Here is an 18,725-nt window from a genome sequence, read left to right on the forward strand (position 1 = left end):
TCCCCTGGTACAGGCAACGGAGACTTTTTTTTAAATGAAAGCAGAACAACTGCAGGTGATGGCTCAGTTCCCAAGAAGTTCCTGGGCCCAGGACCAATAATCCTCACAGGTAGTTTCTCAGATCCATCCACCCAGGTCTTCCTGAGTGATGTGTTCCTTCTGTCTCTCTCCATATTGGGCATATGGGCAATTGGACCTGGGAATGCTTTACCACTAAGCTACATCCCTGGTTCTTTCTATTTTTTATATTGAGACAGGGTTTTGTTAAGTTGCTGAGGATCTCACTAAGTTTCTGAGACTGGCCTTCAACTTGCCATCCTCTTGCCTAGGCCTCCTGAGCTGCTGGAATTATAGCTTTCAGCTACTCTGTTCTTTCTCCTTCTTTCTCTTCTTCTTCGTACTGGGAATTAAACCCATGGACATTCTACTATGGAGCTACATACCCAACCCTTTTATTGTTTTTTAAACATTCTGAGATGGAATCTTGTTAATTTGCCTGAGCTGGTCTTAAATTTGTGATCCTCCTGCCTCAGTCTCCAAAGTCTCTGAAATTACAGGCATGCCCCACCATGCTTTGTCTATCTGATCAACTTTTCCTGGCTCCCAACCTGGCCACAAATTCCTCTTCTTCTTTCTTTCATCCCTGTATGTTCTTAAGAAAAATGTTTGCTTATTTTTTTTCTTTGACTTCCTTAGAATTCTTCTTTCTCTTCCTCAAACCTAGTCTTAGTTTCTTCATGATAGAGTAAAGTATATTAGGCTCAAAACCCATTCCTTCCCTTGCTTTCAGAATACGGAGAAATTGACTATTAGACCCTCCCAAGACAGGGGAAAATCATCCTATATTAATTGTTCTTATCACGATCATAATGATATAACATAAAATTATTTTTATAGCATTTTGTATTATTGTGTTTAGATATTGTTGAATTATAAATGCTATAATATTGTTATTTTCTCATAATCATATTGTTACATACTTATATAATGATTTATAATATGAATTGTTATATTTTAATGTATAATATTATTTTTATTATTTTTTTTTTGGTACTGAGGATTGAACCCTCAACCCTCAGGGGTTTTCAACCACTGAGCCACATACCTAGACTTCTTTTATATTTTATTTAGAGACAGTCTTGTTGAGCTGCTAAGTGCCTCACTAAATTGAACTCGAAATCCTCCTGCCTCAGCCTCCTGAGCTGCTGCGATTATAGGCAATGTCACTGCTCCTGGCTTAATGTATAATATTCTTATACTATTTTATTTATTTATTTTTGTGTGTGTGGGGGAGAATTATTGGTGATTGAACTCATGGGCACTCAGCCACTGAGCCTCATCCCCAGCCCTGTTTTGTATTTTATTTAGATACAGGGTCTCACTGAGTTGCTAAGCACCTTACTTTTGCTGAGGCTGGCTTTGAACTCGTGATCTTCCTGCTCAGCTTCCCAAGCTGCTGGGATTACAGGCTGTGCCTCTGTGCCCAGCTATCTTATACTATTTTAATGTAATACATTTTTTTTCTTTTCTTTTGTTTTTGGTACTAGGGGTTGAACTCAGGGGCACTCGTTCACTAAGCCACATCCCCAAACCTTTTTTAAAATTTTATTTAGAGACAGGGTCTCACTGAGTTGCTTAGCACCTGGCTTTTGTTAAAGGTGGCTTTGAACTTGGGATCCTCCTGTCTCAGCCTCCCGAGCTGCTGGGATTACAGGCATGCCCAGCTTAATGTAATACATTTAAAAATCTCGGTTTGATATAAATATAAAAATTACTTTTCTGTATTATTACATCATTATTATATGAAACTGGCCTAACATTCTTTCCTTTCCATACAACCTACTGTGAACATAACTGCCCAGATGTGGGATAATGTTGGGAAAGTTTCTGAGAGTTTGTTTTCCTAATGAGAGGGTATTCTGTCATAGTTATCTGTTTTAGTCCTCTAAAAGAGAATTTGAATTGATTTTTTAAAAACTTATCGTTTAGTTAGTAAAATCAAAGAACCTGTTGCCACAATTCCCTTACTCGTTTTCCTTAAATTATCGTCAGCACTCTTGTCCTTCAAATGGAACTCCCATTGCATTTTTCGACAGTGCTCCTATTGAGTAATGTGCATTCAATGAATGATGGGAATGAATGATGGGGTTCTAATGCTGTTATTGTCAGTTGTGCTTTTACTTGTGTGATTTCTAATGAATGTCTAGATGTCTCCTCCACTAGACTGTACATGATGAGAGACTGAACCTATTTTCAACTCACCATTATAGTGAAATGTGCCTAGCACCATGTCTGGGACATAATGTTTCCTTAATATTTATATAAATGTTGCTCTATTTTGCCTTTAGAAGAATTCTTGAAAATTTATCTACATTTTAGCAATAAAAATGAAGAAGAATATCAGCAGACCCAGGTTAAAGGTGTTATCTTCCATGCTCCAGCTCTCTGATTTTTTTTTTTTTTTTTGTATTGGAGATCTAAACCAGGGGCTCTTTTACTACTAAGCTACATCCCCAGCACTTTTTGAGACAGGGTCTCGCTTACATGGTGATCCTTCTGTTTCAGCCTCCCCAGTTGCTGGGATTATAGGTGTTCACCACCTTATTCAGTTTCTCACATTTTCTTTTTTTTGAGCTCGTAAACTCTTAAAGTCTAATACCACTCAAGCTATTTATCTATAAGCAATTGCTTTTCTCTTGCATTTAATGATTTTTCAATTCAATTTAGCAGCTTAGACTGAACACTTATTGTCTTGGGAACATGCTGGCTGTGCTCAGTACACACGAATTATAGTCACCACTCACTTATTTCTTCCCTTGGTGCTGAGATTGAACCTAGAGCCTCTCGCTTGGTAGGCAAGCACTGTGCCACTGAGCTACACTCCCCTACAACCCCCTCTACTCACTTTTTGATAGATTTTATTTTTTAGAGAAGTTTTAGGGTAACAAAAATTTATTGTTCATTTTCAAGTCTGAATCAGTTATTTGCAAATTTAATGAATTGCAGTTTTTCAAAGGAACCCATATAGAATGCACATGCATGTGCTTGAGCATCTGTGCATGTGTGCACATACATGTGCGTGCGTGCGCGCGCGCGCGCGCACACACACACACACACACACACAGAGTCAGCCCTCTCTCTCTTTATTTTCTGATGTGGTCCTGGGGATTGAACCCAGAAATGCTCTACCATGGAACCACACCCATAGACCTTTTTATTTTTATTATTTTGAGACCAGATCTCAATAACCTGTCAAGATTAACTTCAAACTTGTGATCTCCCCACCTCAGCCTCCCAAGTTGCTGGGGTGACAGGCGTGCACCACTGCATGCCAGCTCCACTTCCTTTTTCTAGCATTGTTATAACTTCTTCTGGACACCATTTCTTGGATTAAAGGAGAAGGGGAAACCCATAAACTTCAAAACGCAGCAGGAGCATTTATTTTTATGTCACACTATTAGGAAACATTAAAGGAAAATTTATTGGTCAAATTTTTAGTAAGTTTTAAGCTATTAATTGCTGGACACTTGTCAATTAATATTTTACTTTTGGAGAAAATGTTGGGGGAATAAAACTTTTACTCTAAGCCAATTGAAATGTTTCTTAACTGGAAGGTTTCTGAATCATCAGTCACATAGATGAAGACAAAAAACATCGAAGAGCCCTGCATATTCTAAACACTTTCACTGCTAATCAAAATAGCACCAGGAAGTCAAAGAAGTCAAGATTCTGTGTGTGTGTGTGTGTGTGTGTGTGTGTGTGTGTGTGTGTTTTACTGGGGATTTAGCCCAAGTTAATCTCTACCACATAGTTACACCTCCAGCTCCTTTATTTAAAATAAAATATTTTTTTAAGATAAGGTCTCACTAAATTGCTGGGACTATAGGCATGTGTCACAACACTCAACTAAAGGTTCTTAAATGGGGTGTCAGCAATTATTTATTTATTTATATTTTTGGTACCAGGGATTGAACCCAGAGGCATTCAACCACTGAGCCACTCCCCCAGCCCTTTTTATATTTTATTTAGAGACAAGATCTCGCTGAGTTGCTTAAGGCTTTGCTAAGTTGCTGAGGCTGGCTTTGAACTCGAGATCCTCCTGCCTAAGCCTCCCGAGCTGCTGGAATTACAGGCGGGAGCCATGGCGCCAAGCTTCAGCAATTATTCTTTGAATTGAAATTCTCATAAAGCATGTCTAGAGACTAGTATAGTAAGTAGTTTAGTCATTTAAAATTATTAAAAATTACTAAGACATCTAACAAAGTATATAAACATTCCATTTGGCTGTATGAAATAAAAACCCAATTTAGTGGGGTTGGGGTTGTGGCTCAGGGGTAGAGCACTTGCCTAGCACCTGTGAGGCACTGGATTCAATTCTCAGAACAACATATAAAATAATTAAATAAAATAAAGGTATCATGTCCATCTACAACTAAAAATTAATAAAAAAAACCAATATAGTGACTTAATCAAATTGGGTTTAGTTTTTTGACTAATGGTGTTCACAGCACCATTAACGTCTCAGCTTCCTTTCATTGTTTCTTTTCTTAGAGTATGGTGGTCACCTCCATGACTGCCTCATGGTCACAAAATAGTTGCTTCACCTTCAATATTATATCCACCTTCCAGGTAAGGGGACTCAGAAGAAAAAGAAAGATTAAAACAAAAGCCTAAATCTGTTCTTTTTTTTTTTTTTTTTAACAGAAAGCAATAGCTTTCCCAGAAATCTTGCTTCTAGACTTCTACTTATACCTCATTGGCCATAACTTTGTCACATGGTCAACTAGTTGCAAAGAAGAATCAGAAATACATTCTTTATTAGATGTATTTCTACCTCTAACAAAAGGTGAGCACTTGCTGTGAATGAACTATTGGTGAGAGTTCAGCCCACAATTATGCATGAAGACTCTGAGTCCTAAAATGACAATTTGTTTCATGGGGGAGCTGGGAGCCTGGGAAGCTGCAGCCTGCTTTGTTCTTGCACAGCACATCTCTTACAGGGCGGTGTGAGGTTAAATCTTAACTATGGCATAACACATTGAAAACAACTAACTGGTTTGCTAGTACCAAGTAAACATTTCCCCAGTGACAAAACAGGATATGTTCTCATAAAATGCCAGGAAACATACACCTAAAGTACACAGCAGGTAGTATAGTTGGGGCCTTAGTTTTCTCCTTAATCAGGGTCAACATCCCCACAATAATTAGTCTAGCATCAGGAGTCGTTGCTGTCCTGCTACGTTCAGCATTCCAGCCTCCTTGGCTTCAGCTAATAGACAGGAATTCTGTGTTGGGATTCCTTAGGGTACTTATTCTCTCCATGACTTCAGGAGGTTGGACCCCAACAAGTTTCCCTGTAAGAAAGTTGGGGGAATGGCTATTCAGTTAACAACCTAGCAGTGTCTATCGCCAAAAGAGTTTTAAAAATAGAATTCAGAGCCAGGTGCTGTGGTGTATGCAGCTGGGAAGGCTGAGGCAGGAGGATCACATGTTGAAAGCCAGCCTCAGCAATTTAACAAAGCCCTAAGCGACTTAGGAAGACCGGGTTTCTGTTCTCGAGACTAAAAGGCTCAGGAGTCACTCCAATTAAACTGGGCTAACTGGGCTGCACGAAATAACCACACAAGAGACACAAATACCTTTCTTTGGGGTCACTGTGAGGGCTCCTCTGACCTTAAGGGTCCGTAGAAAGAGAGAGAGCGGGAGAGCATGCGCTGACCCCTTTTATTGAGGAGAAGCTATTCAAATGAGGCAAGGGGTCAGGTTTCAGGGGGATGAGTATCTTCATGATGTCACTGTCAGCAGGTTGAATGACACCTGTGTAGGCCACACCCAAGGGCACAGTAAGAGAAGGGGACACACACTTCCATGGAAGATTCTATCCTAAACAGGGCAAGGGGTTATATTACAAAGGAACAGGTGTGCATAGCTTCACCCATGGGGCTGTAGCAAGACACATCCATGTTCGAGACCAACCCTCGGACCCAAGAAGGGTGGGGAAAGTTCTGCCACATTTCTTTCACTGAGCGCCTCAGCACCCAGCCGGGGGAGTGTAACTCAGTCACGTGTAAGGTTGGTCTCCCACACGTGTCTCAAAATAAAAAATAAAAAGGACTGGGGACGTGGCCTAGTGGTTGAGCACAGCTGAGTTTAATCTCTGTATAAATCAATCAACAGAAATCAGAAAGGGTCAATTCACAGGCTTTTTGGAAACAATGAGAAAATAAATGATTTACTTAAGGTTTTGAATAAAAGTTTTTTACAGGCCAAGGCCAGAGATATTACAAGAGATTATTAAAGCTCAGCACAGATGGGCTGGCTTGAGTGAGATTTTTGTTTTGTTTTTGGTACTAGGGATTGAACCCAGCAGGGCTTAACACTGAGCTACATCCCCAGTCCTTTTTATTTTTTACTTTCAGACAGAGTCTTTTCGAGTTGCTTAGGACCTCACTGAGTTGCCAAAACTGGCCTGGAACTTGCAGTCTTCCTACCTCAGCTTCCCGAGTCCCTGGGATTACAGGCATGTGCTACCACACGTGGTGTAATGAACATCTTCAAAAGAATTTAACATCAATGTAGAATTGCTAATTTTTGCTTTTTTGTAGCCAAATTTGAATACCGAAAAATAGAAATAAGCCAGTCATGGTCAAAGAAGCACTGTTCAAAGCATAACTTTTAAAATCCATACTTCATTTGCATCTCTTGAAAACTAGTACTTCATAGTATGCAGCAGCCCTTATTACATCCATGTTCTCTACACACCCTCCCTGCCCCATTAACTCACACATTTTGTTGTATATTACAAATACATCAATCCAAAATGGATTGGAACATTTTATTACATAGTCCTTCACCAAAGAGAGTTTGAGAGGTTCAACTCCGGGATAATTCTTTGATCTTGAATCTTGAAGACCTAGGATTAGGTCTGTGGAGACACACTGTTTTCTGAGGGTCAGCATTCTCATTATTGGGGGGAAAGAGGAGGAAAGTGTAGGAACATTTATAACATAGTAATATATTTATTAAGGGGATTAAGCCCAGGGACTCCACCCTCCACACGCCCCCTACCCCATGCCAGTGAAGCACCCTACCACTGACCTACATCCCCAGCCCTTATTTTGTGCTTTAGCTATGGGCTCTGGATATGTTGCCCAGGCTGGCCTCAAACTTTTGGGCTCAAACAATGTTCCTGCTTCTCCCTCCCAAGTAACTTGGACAACAGGTGTGCACTACCACACTCAGCTTAATAATTTTTAAAATTATTATACAATCATAAGATAAAGGTATAAATGTAAGAGTATCCATTGGGGATGGAGAAGTTCTTTGGCTTCCTTTACCATCACTCCAGTGTTTTAATGTTACATCCAACAATTTTTCTCTTGGACCTTCAGGGGAGGAAATAGGTAATTGTCAATTGACTAAAGGTAATATGGAGCAATAAATCAGAACTATTGAAATGCTATGGCTCCCCAGACATCCTTCTGTGACATAAAGTAAGATCAGGTAGGGGAGAGTTAGCTACCCACAAGATCCAATATAAATTATAAATGAATGTTCATTAAATAAAGAACTGATGTCTAAAAGACATGGGACATAAGTTAGGCTTTGTTGAGTTGATGGTATTCCTCTATTGTGGAATATGTAGTATTTCAGGTATTTGGACCCCATCTGCTGAAACTCACAAGCTCTTGGAATGGCTCTAAGTCAGGCTGAGCATAAGTTAGCTATTGCTTCATACAGAACACCCAAAACTTTAATAGCTTCAAACAATCACATTATTTCTCACAAGCTTGAAGGTTGTGTGGGGGCTGGCTGATCACCACTGGCATTGATAATGTTCCTGAGGGTTCCCTGGAGCCTCTGCTCTAGTTAGGCTTAGCTCTGGAGCATTTTAGCTGGGAAAGATCTGCTCCACGTGGAACTCATCCTCCTCCTGAGTCCAGCAGAATCCCAGAGAGCAGGCATACTGCTGAGTCCTCTTGAAAACTAGGTTTGAAAAGGTTTTCTCTTTGGCATATTACTTCATTCTACTGACTAAAGCAAATTATATGGCCAAACCCTAGACTCAAAGGCAGAATGGAGAATCAATCTCTCTCTCTCTTGTTATTGTTATGGGGATTGAGCTCAGGGTGCTCTACCACGAAGTTATATCTCAAGCTCTTTGTTGTTTTCTTATTTACTTATTTGGTAGTGGGGATTGAACCTAAGTGGCAACCCCTTTCTCCACAGAAAAGTCTTAACTGGGCTTCTCCAGAAATCTTCACCATCGCTGATTTTTAGGACTGTCAGCAAAAGAATCTCTGCAAAAGAGTTCAATGTAGATAAACTTCCTATTTTCATGTTGCCCTGTTTTACTTAGCCATTGGCGGGGAAGATACCAGCACTCCTGGTGCTGGACACCCCCTTACTAGTTTTTCACAAACATATCCAGTATAGTAGTTTGTAGAAATGTGTAAACAAGGCCTCTGGCCTTGAGCTGGGCTTCACAGAGATGTCTACATTTTTAAGATAAGTTACCAACTGGGCTCCATGGTATCAACTGGCAGGGGGAGGAAAGAAAGGGGAGAAGAAGCTCTCCCTTTCTCAGGTGTTATCCTTGAAGAGTTAACTTGCCCAAAACAGTGAAAGAAAAACCTGCTTTTATGTGAACTTCTGCGGACTGTGAACTTCTGAAGCCCTCCCTTTACATGCTGGGTATAAAACTGAAACTACCTGAAATCAGAGTTCAGGGGATTGATTGATTATAGCAAAATCTGTGCCCTCTGAACCTGGCTACAGCCAAATAAAACTGTTTCCTGCTATCTTTGGTGCCTTGCCTCATTTGTCCCTACAACAAACCAGGAGCACTTAACCACTGGGCCACATCCCCAGTTATTTTTGTTTTGAGACAGGGTCTCACTAAATTGCTTAGGGCCTCATTAAGTTGCTGAGGCTGGCTTTGAACTTGCAATCTTCCTGCCTAAGCCTTCCAAGTGGCTGGGGTCACAGGTATGCTCCACTGCACACGGCCTTCTGAGTTATTTTCTATTTTGAAACAGGGTCTCTGCAAGTAGCCAAAGCTGGCCATGAACTTGCAATATACCTGCTTCAGCCTCTGGAGTAGCTGTAATTACAGTGTGTACCACTTGGTAAGAATCTCTCTTTAATAAGGAAAACTACAAAATCATAGCAAGGGATATGAGCACAGAACAAATAACAGATAGAAGCCATTATTTGGATCTCCAAAGTGTGGGATGGTCAACTAATGTGTCAGCTTGACTGGGCCACACAATGCCCAGATATCTCCTTAAATGTGATGTCTGTGTGAGGTTGATTTCAAAAGAGATTAACACTTGACTTGAAGAACTGAGTTAAGCAGATTGCCACCTCCCCCTGCCCCCCATGTGAGTGGACATTGTTAGGTTCAGGGCAGGCTGAACTAAGTTGTCTGCAGGGTGGGCTGAAGGAATGGTAGCTGTAGGATAACCCAGGGCACTCAAACCCCCCACTGTCTGGTTCTTTATCACCAGTTTGCGTCAAGGCTGAACACTCAACCCCACTCAAGGCTGAACACTCGACCCCCACCTGTCTGATGCAATGGAAACCCACATCTGACCCCTACCCCATCTGCCTGAAGGCAGAAGACGATGCCCTTAGCAACTACTGTGTGATCCAATCACTGTACGCCAACAAGGCAGCTTGCAGACTTAAAGACCCCATTAGATTTTGGCTATAAAAACTCCCTTCTGCCGGGCCCCTCTCTCTTGCTCTCTCTTTCTTCCTCTCTTTTTGTCTTCTTCTCTTTCTCACTGCTGCAATAAAGATCTCCTGTGTTGTGGTCACTTTCCTTTCAGGCATCAGGCTACACACAAAGGGTTTGAACAGAACAAAAGGCAAGCATTAGTCTCTGCCTGCCTGCTGGAGGGAAGCACCAATTTTCCTCTGCCCTTGGCACTCCTAGTTCTCAGGACTCCAGATTTGAATTGGGATCAACATGATTGGTTCCCAAACTTAGAGGTCTTCGAACTATGCCTCCAGCTTTCCTGTTTCTCTGGCTTGTAGGTAATACATTATGTGACTTCTTGGCCTCCATAATCAATACAGCCAATTCCTTATATTCCCTACCTATACACACACACACACACACACACACATATAACAAGTAGAAGAAATTACATATATATAACATTTATAAATGTAATATATATATATAATTTCTCCCATTGGTTCTATTTACCTGGAAAACCCTGACTTATTACCTGGAAGGAAAGAGATCTATCAACTGATGCTAAGCACATGCCAATTCTGATTCATAAAGAGACAGTTAAACTTTCTTCAGATGAAAGCATGAAAAGAAGAAAAAGTAGGAGAAGAGCAAAGAATGGGGAGGAAAGGGACAAACACAGCAGGGGTAGTGATGGTAAAAATGAGAAGACCCTGGAGCTTATCTGAAGCAAACATGGATGATGAAAATTATGGAATAACCAGTAACGAGTAATGACAAATTTTCTTTCTAACTTGAACCATTGTTTTTAAACAGGGGTTTCCCCTTTAAATTTTTTTTTGCCTTTTCTAAAAAAATGAAAAGCTGCATAAGACAGGGAGTCCCATTCCCACAAGCTTCCATGGTCCTTGGAACCCAGTAGTAGTGGCTGGCTGCCCTGTGCACTCACTCATTTGCTTTACCTCCTTCACCCTGAAGCTGTGTGAAATGCTTTACCCAGTACTAGCTGTACAGTCAGATGTGTTTCTTGAGCTTCAGTCAGGTTTTTGAAGTGCTCATTCCCTACTGGACATTGGTACAGGGGTCCTGAAGGTACCTCAAATTGGGTATAACCATCCAGGCATACCCGTAACCCCACAACTCAGGAGGAGAGGCAGGAGGATTGCAAGTTCAAGGCCAGCCTCAGCAACTTAGCTTGGGCCCTAAGCAAGTTAGTGAGACCCTGTCTCAAACCAAAAAACAAAAAGAGCTGGGGAAGTAGTTCAGTGGGGGTTAAATGTCTAAAACCCTACCCCATCACCCCCATAAAAGAAAGACCAAGACCTTTTCAGAAACAGTGTTAAAACTTGGGCTGGGGTTGTGGCTCAGTGGTAGAGCACTTGCCTGGCATATGTGAGTCTCAGCACCCACATATAAATAAATAAATAAATAAATAAGGTGTTGTGTCCATCTACGACTGAATAAATTTTAAAAGAAGGACTATACCAACTTAAGAGGCTGGTGGGAACATAACTCAGAGGTAAAGCCCTTGCCTAGCATATGTGAGGCTCAGTATTGGCATGTGCTTAGCATGAGCCATGTTCAATCCCCAACACCACACACACACACACACACACACACACACACACACCCCAAAGTAAAAGAAAAAATAAAATAGAAGGACTAAAGTAAAAAAGACGTTATGTGAATTGATAAACTTTCATGTTAATTCTATCCCCAATTAGTCTATATATTTGAATGTAATTTTCAAAAAAACGTTCCATTGGATTGCTTGAGGAATTGAAAAATTAACTTTAAAATTTATATGGAAAAATTGAGGAGATTCATGATAATTAAGTCAATTATGTCTTTTTTTGTGTGAGTGGTGTTGGGGATTGAACATAGCTCATGCTAAGCACATGCCAATACTGAGTTATATGCCCCCTAATCCCACTACGCCAATTTTATTTATTTATTTTTTGGTACCAGCGATTTGAACCCAGGGTCACTTTACCACTGAACCACATCTGCAGCCTTTGTTATTTTTATTTCGAGACAACTTCTCACTAAGTTGCTTAGGGCATTGCTAATTGCTGAGGTTGCCTTTGAACCTGCAACCCTCCTGCCTCAGCTACCCCAGTCACTGCAATTACAGTCACGTTCCATCATATCCGGCCCATTAAGTCAATTTTGAAAAAGAAAAGCAGAGTGAAGATTTACCTTATCAGTTATTAACACAATACATAGTTCCTCAGCTTCCCCAGGGTCTGGGCACTGGTGATGATTGACCCTGTTATCCCAGGAAAAATGGAATGATTTAATGATGCTGTGTAGCAGTCATCTAATTTGGAAATCTTCTGTCTGTGGATTCCAAGAATTTGCTAAGATATGGAGGAGCCTCAGAAAAAATGACCCAAACATGGTGAGCCTTGTCAAAGATGTGTGTCCCATAAGCACTGGCCCTTAGGTTTCTGTTAGTGAATTTTCTTGCCACTGCTGTTCTGACATTTTGGTTAACCACACAGTTTCTGTGGGTACTGCCTAGTTTGATGGTGGAGATAGCTGAAAGAAAGAGAATACAGACAATAATGGGAAGTTCTGGGTGTGGTGATGCATGCTTGTAATCCCAGCAGTTCCGGGGTTTAGGTAGGAGGAGTGTAAATTCAAGGTCAACCTTGGCACTGGCGAGGCCCTAAGCAACTTAGAGAGACCCTGTCTAAAAATAAAAAAAGGCTGGGAATATAACTCAGTGGTAAAGTACCCTGGGTTCAAACCCTAGTACCAAAAGAAAAACACGGAAGTTTGACCTCTGGAAAATCTCAGGCCAGCTTTCTGAAACCAGTATCTAATTTAAGAGACCTTGAGGAAGGGAGGAAGTGTGTTCTAAGAAGCCCATGATTTAAAGACTAGTGAAGCAAAGGTAGGGTTCATACAGGATAAATAAAGTAAACCTACCCAACAAGAGTATTTTTCTCTCCTGTTCCACAGAGCATTTTCTTTTACTTCCTCACCAAAGGTTCTCTTGTCTGCAAGTCAAATATAATTAATTAGTCCTCTTTCCAGGGTGTCTAAACTAATGGAATCAGCAGACCAAGTAAGCAGGGCATCAGAATACAACGTTCTAGTTCTAAATTATCATTATCTCTACAATCCCTGGCAAATCATTTCCAGATGTGACTCAGTGTTCACATGTGGAAAATACAGAGCTGGGAACTGAACTCCAAACAAAAGGTTTTTCTCAAAGACGGTCGGCATGTAGAGAAATTTTTACCTCGCTAGACCTTCTACAACCACTTTCCTTCCACCACCTCTCCACGTCCCCTTGTGCGGCACCGGCACGCAGGATGGAGGTGCGCAAATGTACCAAAAGGCCCTTCCCGCTTCCCGTCGCTTCCTTTTTCGTCTTGGCCCCGCCCACGTCCGGTAAATCGTTTCCGGTTCTGCTCAGGAACCGCCGAGCGCTCTGTCTTCTAATTCTTTAACCCGAGTATTTCTCCAAGTCGCCTCTCGGCATTTCGGTCGCTGTGAAAGGTTATTGTCAACAAAGTGTTCCGATTTCAAGTCGCGCAGATCGGGCAGGGGCCGTCCTCCGTCCCCTTGCTCATTGGTTCGCCAACCCGTTCGACCACAGGTGATAAGTTTCAGGGCGTCATGGCCAGGGGCCACCGCGGCAGGCAGGGTGTGAGGCCACCTTTCGCAGCCCGCGCTCTCCCGTGGCCTCTGGGGCCGCCGGCATCAATCTTGGTCTGAGCGTAGTGCCTCCGCACTCGCGGGCCACCTCTCGCTGGACCTCATGGCTTGCGAGGCACCGTCCCCCCCGCCGTCGCCTTCGTTGTCACTGTCACCGCCCACCTCCCCCGAGCCTGAACTGGCCCAGCTGAGGCGGAAGGTGGAGAAGTTGGAACGCGAGCTGCGGAGCTGCAAGCGTCAGGTGCGGGAGATAGAGAAGCTGCTGCATCACACCGAGCGGCTGTACCAGAGCGCAGAAAGCAACAACCAGGAGCTCCGCACGCAGGTGCGCTGTCCGCCTCTAGCTCCGAGCCCCTTCCAGCCCCGTGAAGTCTTCCAAGCCTTTGATGGCTTCGGAAGGGCTCCCTAGCTGGAGCCCAGAACTACTTTATAGAGTAACTGCAGTAAATGAAAGCCTAGAGTTGTAATTCTAAATACAACTGGAGCAAATCTAAGTTTCAGCGTACCTGGTTTAAGAGACCCTCGGGGCTAGCGTGAATTGAACTCCAGTGCTTTGGCCAGACGGTCTAAATTCTCACTTGTCCCAACGCCCCATTGACAGTTGCGGGGTGTGTGTATGTTTGTGTGTGTTATAATGAGGAATCGAACCCAGAGCTTCACACATTCTAGACGCTGTAACTCTGAGCTACGTTCCCAGCCTTGCAATATTTTTTCTAGCCTCGCACAGTGATTCCCGCTTGTAATCCCAGCAACCTTCAGGAGGCTGAGGCAAGAGGATCTCAAGTTTAAGGCCAGCCACGGCAACTTATCAAGAACCTGTCTTTAAAGAAAAAAAAAAAAAAAAGGCTGGGAATGTAGCCCAGAGTTGTTGTTCTTGGGTTTTAATCCCCAATACTGCCGAGAAAAAATGAGCTCCGAGTAAAAATGAGTTCCGAAAATTAACTTTTGAGTTGAAATGACTTCTATGCCCATTGGTTACAGTTGTTGACATTATGACATAGATTGTTTTTTACTTTTTACTCAGTGCTAGGTCTTTAATTCCTCTTATTTGTAGGAATTGTGCCAGGATTGAGAAAAATGGTAAACATGGGAGGAGACCACAATATAACATTAAATAAAACTCTTTTATACTTATAAATTGTTAAAATACTGCTTATCTTAAAGATTCTCAAAGAAAACATTTTACTAATCTTCCAAGAGCCAGCATTTTCTTATTAATGTTAACTTGATAGTGGTCCATCATAAAAAATGGAAATATGCTCCCCAGCTTCTGCTGGCTTTCTGGTGGGGTTGCCCCAAGCTTTGCCCTTTAGCGTTCTGGGCTCTGAAACTTGTGCACAGCATGGCGTGTGGAAGCTGAAGCTGCACCTTGCAAACCCCCCACCTCCTAATCCCAGCCAGCCAGGCCCCTGAGATGAAAGCTGCACCCAGGCCAGCACCAGCAGCTCTGCCACAGAAGCAGCCCCTTCCATCTGTAGTTGGCTCATCTGACGCTGCACACCAGCAGTCAGGTCTGATGGTCGATAGCAACCACTGCAGCTGGTGTGGCTGTGGGCTTTTCTGTTAGGCACACACTGGGTTGTACCATCACTGTGGGCCTCAGTGGGGGAAGTATTATTGAGTCCTCTGAGACTGACATCATTTACTGGGAGCCTCAGGGAACCCAGCCATCACAGCAGAAGCAGCTTGGTGGCCCTTGTCTTTATCAGATAAAAAAGTTTTTGTAGTGTGCCCAGAATCAGGGTGATGTTAAGCTCTGTGAAGATTTCAGTGAGATGCTGAAATAGTGCAGAATTGCAAACAGATTAGTTAGTCAAGAAGTTCAAATTGAAAAAGTGGAAAATCGGCTCTGATGACTAAGTTATATTAATATAAAAATGTAATTGATAGTGAAAGTATGAACTGTAAAACCACAATGTAAAACCTCACTTAGTAGCTTTGTTGTTTCTGAATGTCAATGGAAGAGAATATTCTAATTGTATGGAAGTTCACTGAGTTGGTACAGAATTTAGGACTGGGCAGATGTTTCTGTAGCCTCCTTAAACCAGCTGTTCTGATATTCTTTGTAAGTTAATTAGAATAAAGTAATTTTCTACTGGGGGGGGGAAGAAATGGAAATGTAAGGTGGGGTAGGTGGCTTGTGCCCATAGTCTCCATTATTTGGGAGGCCAAGACAGGAGATCACTTGAACTAGGAGTTCAAGATTAGCCTGGGCAACCTCATCTTTAAAAAAAAATGCTAGGGATATAGCTCGGCAGTAGAGCTCATGCTTAGCATTTGCAAGGTCCTGGGTTGGATCTCCAGCACCACAAAAACATCAAATTAACTTAGAAATACTAACTCACAATAGTAAAGTACCAACTTTAGTAGTAATTATAAGTACTAACTTATAGTAGTTAACTCTGCTCTCCTAGTCAGCCTCCCCTGGGAGGGAGGAATTCGGTTAACTGTCATCCCAAATCATTCATGTTTTCATTTGGAGCAGTAAAATGTAGGCTTGAGAATTGAGGATGAAATAATAGAAAACCATAATATGTGCAGGATCTGGCTTTGGGGTCTAAAGACCTTGTGTAAATTACTTGTCTCTTCAGGTATTTTTATATGTAAAATTGGTCATTAGGATAACTAATTTGTAAGGCAGTGGTGTGAATTATGGAATGTTATCCAAAGTACCAATAATCTAGTACATGTAATAGTAGAAGCAGCCAGAACCAGAACTAGGGCAAAGTAGTCAGGCTTCTAGGATGAGGAAGCTAAAGGGACACTTATTTTCAGGTATGGACCCTATACTTTTATGGAGCTGCAAGAGAGTGGCTCCTTAGATTTGTTACCTTAAAGTATCTTGCTTGTTTCACACTAGTTCCAGTCCTGGTATTAAGAGCAGATCTAATAACTCATAAAGTGCTTAGATAATCTCTATATAATCAGTCTTACACCTTCCTCTATTTAAGCTAATGTATCTTAAATATTTTGTCGCTTTTTTAAAAAGTTGGTTTCATGCATATAGTAGATATTGTCTCATACTAAGAATCTTTTAGAGAAGCATTAACTAAGGTAGCTACTCATCTGCTTATGGGCATGTCCACACTGTGTTTCTCTGATCAATGCAGTATCCTTTCAAGGGCATTTTAATATATGAGGCATGTGGAAGATAGATGCCCCTCTCAGATGGCCTTGTTCTCTGTTCCCTTCTGTTGCAGTTATTTAGTCATAAGACTACTATTTAGGGCTGGGGATGTGGCTCAAGCGGTAGCGCGCTCGCCAGGCATGCGTGCGGCCCGGGTTCGATCCTCAGCACCACATACCAACAAAGATGTTGTGTCTGCCGAGAACTAAAAAATAAATATTAAAAAAAAAAGACTATTTAAAGAAAACAAATGTGCATTAAGGCATACAAATGGCATTAATGTATTTAAGTGAATAGCTAATTCCAGGTGAAGGACACTGAGTGATACTAGATAATTCAGTATGGATGGAATTTGTAGTTTTTAGATTTTTCTAATTCTCTGTGTGTGTTTGTGTTTGTGTGTGTGTGTTACTGGGGATTGAATACAGGGCTTTATACTTTCTCAGCAAGTCCTCTACCACTGAGCTACATACCCAGTCTTTAATTTTTTGAGACAGCGTATCCTTAATTTGCCCAGTGTGTTCTTGAACTTGGGATCCTCCTACCTCAGCCTTCTGACTAGGTGGAATTACAGGCTTGTGCCACCGTTCCTGGCTATTTCTTTAGAACAGCTAACTTTTTAAATAGTAGCATAAAAATATTCTAGTAGCATAAAAACATTTCTTGTGTGTGTGTTTGGTTGGTTTCTTCTCTGTTTTTGCTTTTTTGGCAGTGCTGTGCGTTTAACCTGGGGCCTGGTGCATGTTAGGCAAGCACTCAACCACTCAGCCACAAATGGTCCTATTGGTTAGAAATGAAGGATTCTGTTCATGAAGTCCCATTACTTAGTTTGGCTAGATTAAGTTGGGGGATGGTATTTCTATGTTTGGCAAGCAAAATTTTTTTATTTTTATTTTTTTTTTAGAGAGAGAGAAAATATCTTTTTTGTAGATGGACACAACACAATGCCTTTATTTTTATGTGGTGCTGAGAATTGAATCTGGGTCCTGCCCATGCTAGGTGAGCATTCTACCGCTGAGCCACAATCCCAGCTCCACAAAAAATTTTTTTTGTTTGTTTGTTTTTTGTACTGGGAATTGAACTCAGGGACACTCGTCCACTGAGTCACATCCCCATCCCTATTTTGTATTTTATTTAGAGAGAGGGTCTCACTGAGTTACCTAGTGCCTCTCTTTTCCTGAGGCTGGTTTTGAACTCACGATTCTCCTGCCTCAGCCTCCCAAGCTGCTGGGATTATAGGCATGTACCACTGCTCCCTGCTGTGCAAGCAAATTTAAGAATAAAAACATCCATGTGTCAAGTATGATATTGTGTGCTTATAGTGCCAGCACTTGGGAGGCTAAGGTAGGAGGATCATTTTAGCCTAGGAGTATCCAGGCCAGTCTAGTCAACATTCCCATCTCAAAAGAAAAAAAAAAATCTGAAAATTAACTCTAAGAGTTATAAGTATTTTTAATATTTCTGAAAAAGAAACAAACCCTCCTTTGGCTCTTCTTTAAAACTTTTGAACATAAAAGAGTAAGATTTATTCCAGAAAGAAAAAGAACTCTTGCAAGGTGAGAGGAGATGTGATAGGGGTTGCCACTTGTCTGAAACTTTTACCAAGAAAAATACTTTCTTGTTTTCATATGAAAAGAATGGTGTATGTAGTAGATTGCTTTATGATTTTTCCTAAAGCTTTTGTTTCCTTCCAGGTGGAAGAACTCAGTAAAATACTTCATTGTGGGAGAAATGAAGATAATAAAAAGTTTGATGTAGAAGTACAAACAGAGAACCATACTCCTTGGTCAATTTCAGGTATTCATCTAGTGAGGGTATCCTAATACTATAACATTCGGAACATGCTAACATACTGTTTCTGTTAAATTTAAAGTAGATAAAGATCTACATAAATATGAGAACTGTCATAATATTGACTTCTTGCCACATAATTTGGTATTTGTAGATAATTAATTTGCTCTCTGGTACTATCATTTCTTTAATTTCTATAATGTTGCTGATGTGTTTTCTGTGGACTGAAAACATTACTGAGTAATTTTTTTAATATATATATATATATATTTTTTTTTTCTGTTTTTTTAAGATGTTGATGGACCTTTATTTAATTCATTTTATTTATATGTGGGGCTGAGAATTGAACCTGGTGCCTCACATATGCTAGGCAAGCGCTCTACAACTGAACCACAACCCTAGCCCCTCACTGAGTAATTTTTTTTGAGATTTTTT

General features: G+C 41.2%; 2 protein-coding genes and 1 pseudogene across 2 annotated transcripts in view; 2 read left to right on the forward strand and 1 right to left on the reverse strand.

Annotated features, from left to right (window-relative positions):
* Nucleotides 1-13,042, reverse strand: part of Naip (NLR family apoptosis inhibitory protein) — a 70,237-nt gene extending 57,195 nt beyond the window's left edge. The window contains exons 1-2 of the mRNA XM_026393238.2: nt 12,954-13,042; nt 12,638-12,708 (exon numbers count right to left, since the gene is read on the reverse strand). The gene's annotated coding sequence lies outside the window, so the exon portion shown is untranslated. The remainder of the gene's footprint in view (nt 1-12,637; nt 12,709-12,953) is intronic.
* A 73-nt stretch (nt 13,043-13,115) lies between these two features.
* Nucleotides 13,116-18,725, forward strand: part of Aggf1 (angiogenic factor with G-patch and FHA domains 1) — a 42,501-nt gene continuing 36,891 nt past the window's right edge. Inside the window, exons 1-2 of the mRNA XM_026393260.2 lie at nt 13,116-13,697; nt 18,194-18,296. Coding sequence (XP_026249045.1) covers nt 13,476-13,697; nt 18,194-18,296 — 325 coding nt within the window. The 5' untranslated portion in view covers nt 13,116-13,475. The remainder of the gene's footprint in view (nt 13,698-18,193; nt 18,297-18,725) is intronic.
* On the forward strand, nt 14,715-15,232 carry LOC113185962 (coiled-coil-helix-coiled-coil-helix domain-containing protein 2-like; annotated as a pseudogene).

This window comes from Urocitellus parryii, chromosome 1, assembly GCF_045843805.1.
Source record: "Urocitellus parryii isolate mUroPar1 chromosome 1, mUroPar1.hap1, whole genome shotgun sequence".
Lineage (NCBI taxonomy): Eukaryota > Metazoa > Chordata > Mammalia > Rodentia > Sciuridae > Urocitellus > Urocitellus parryii.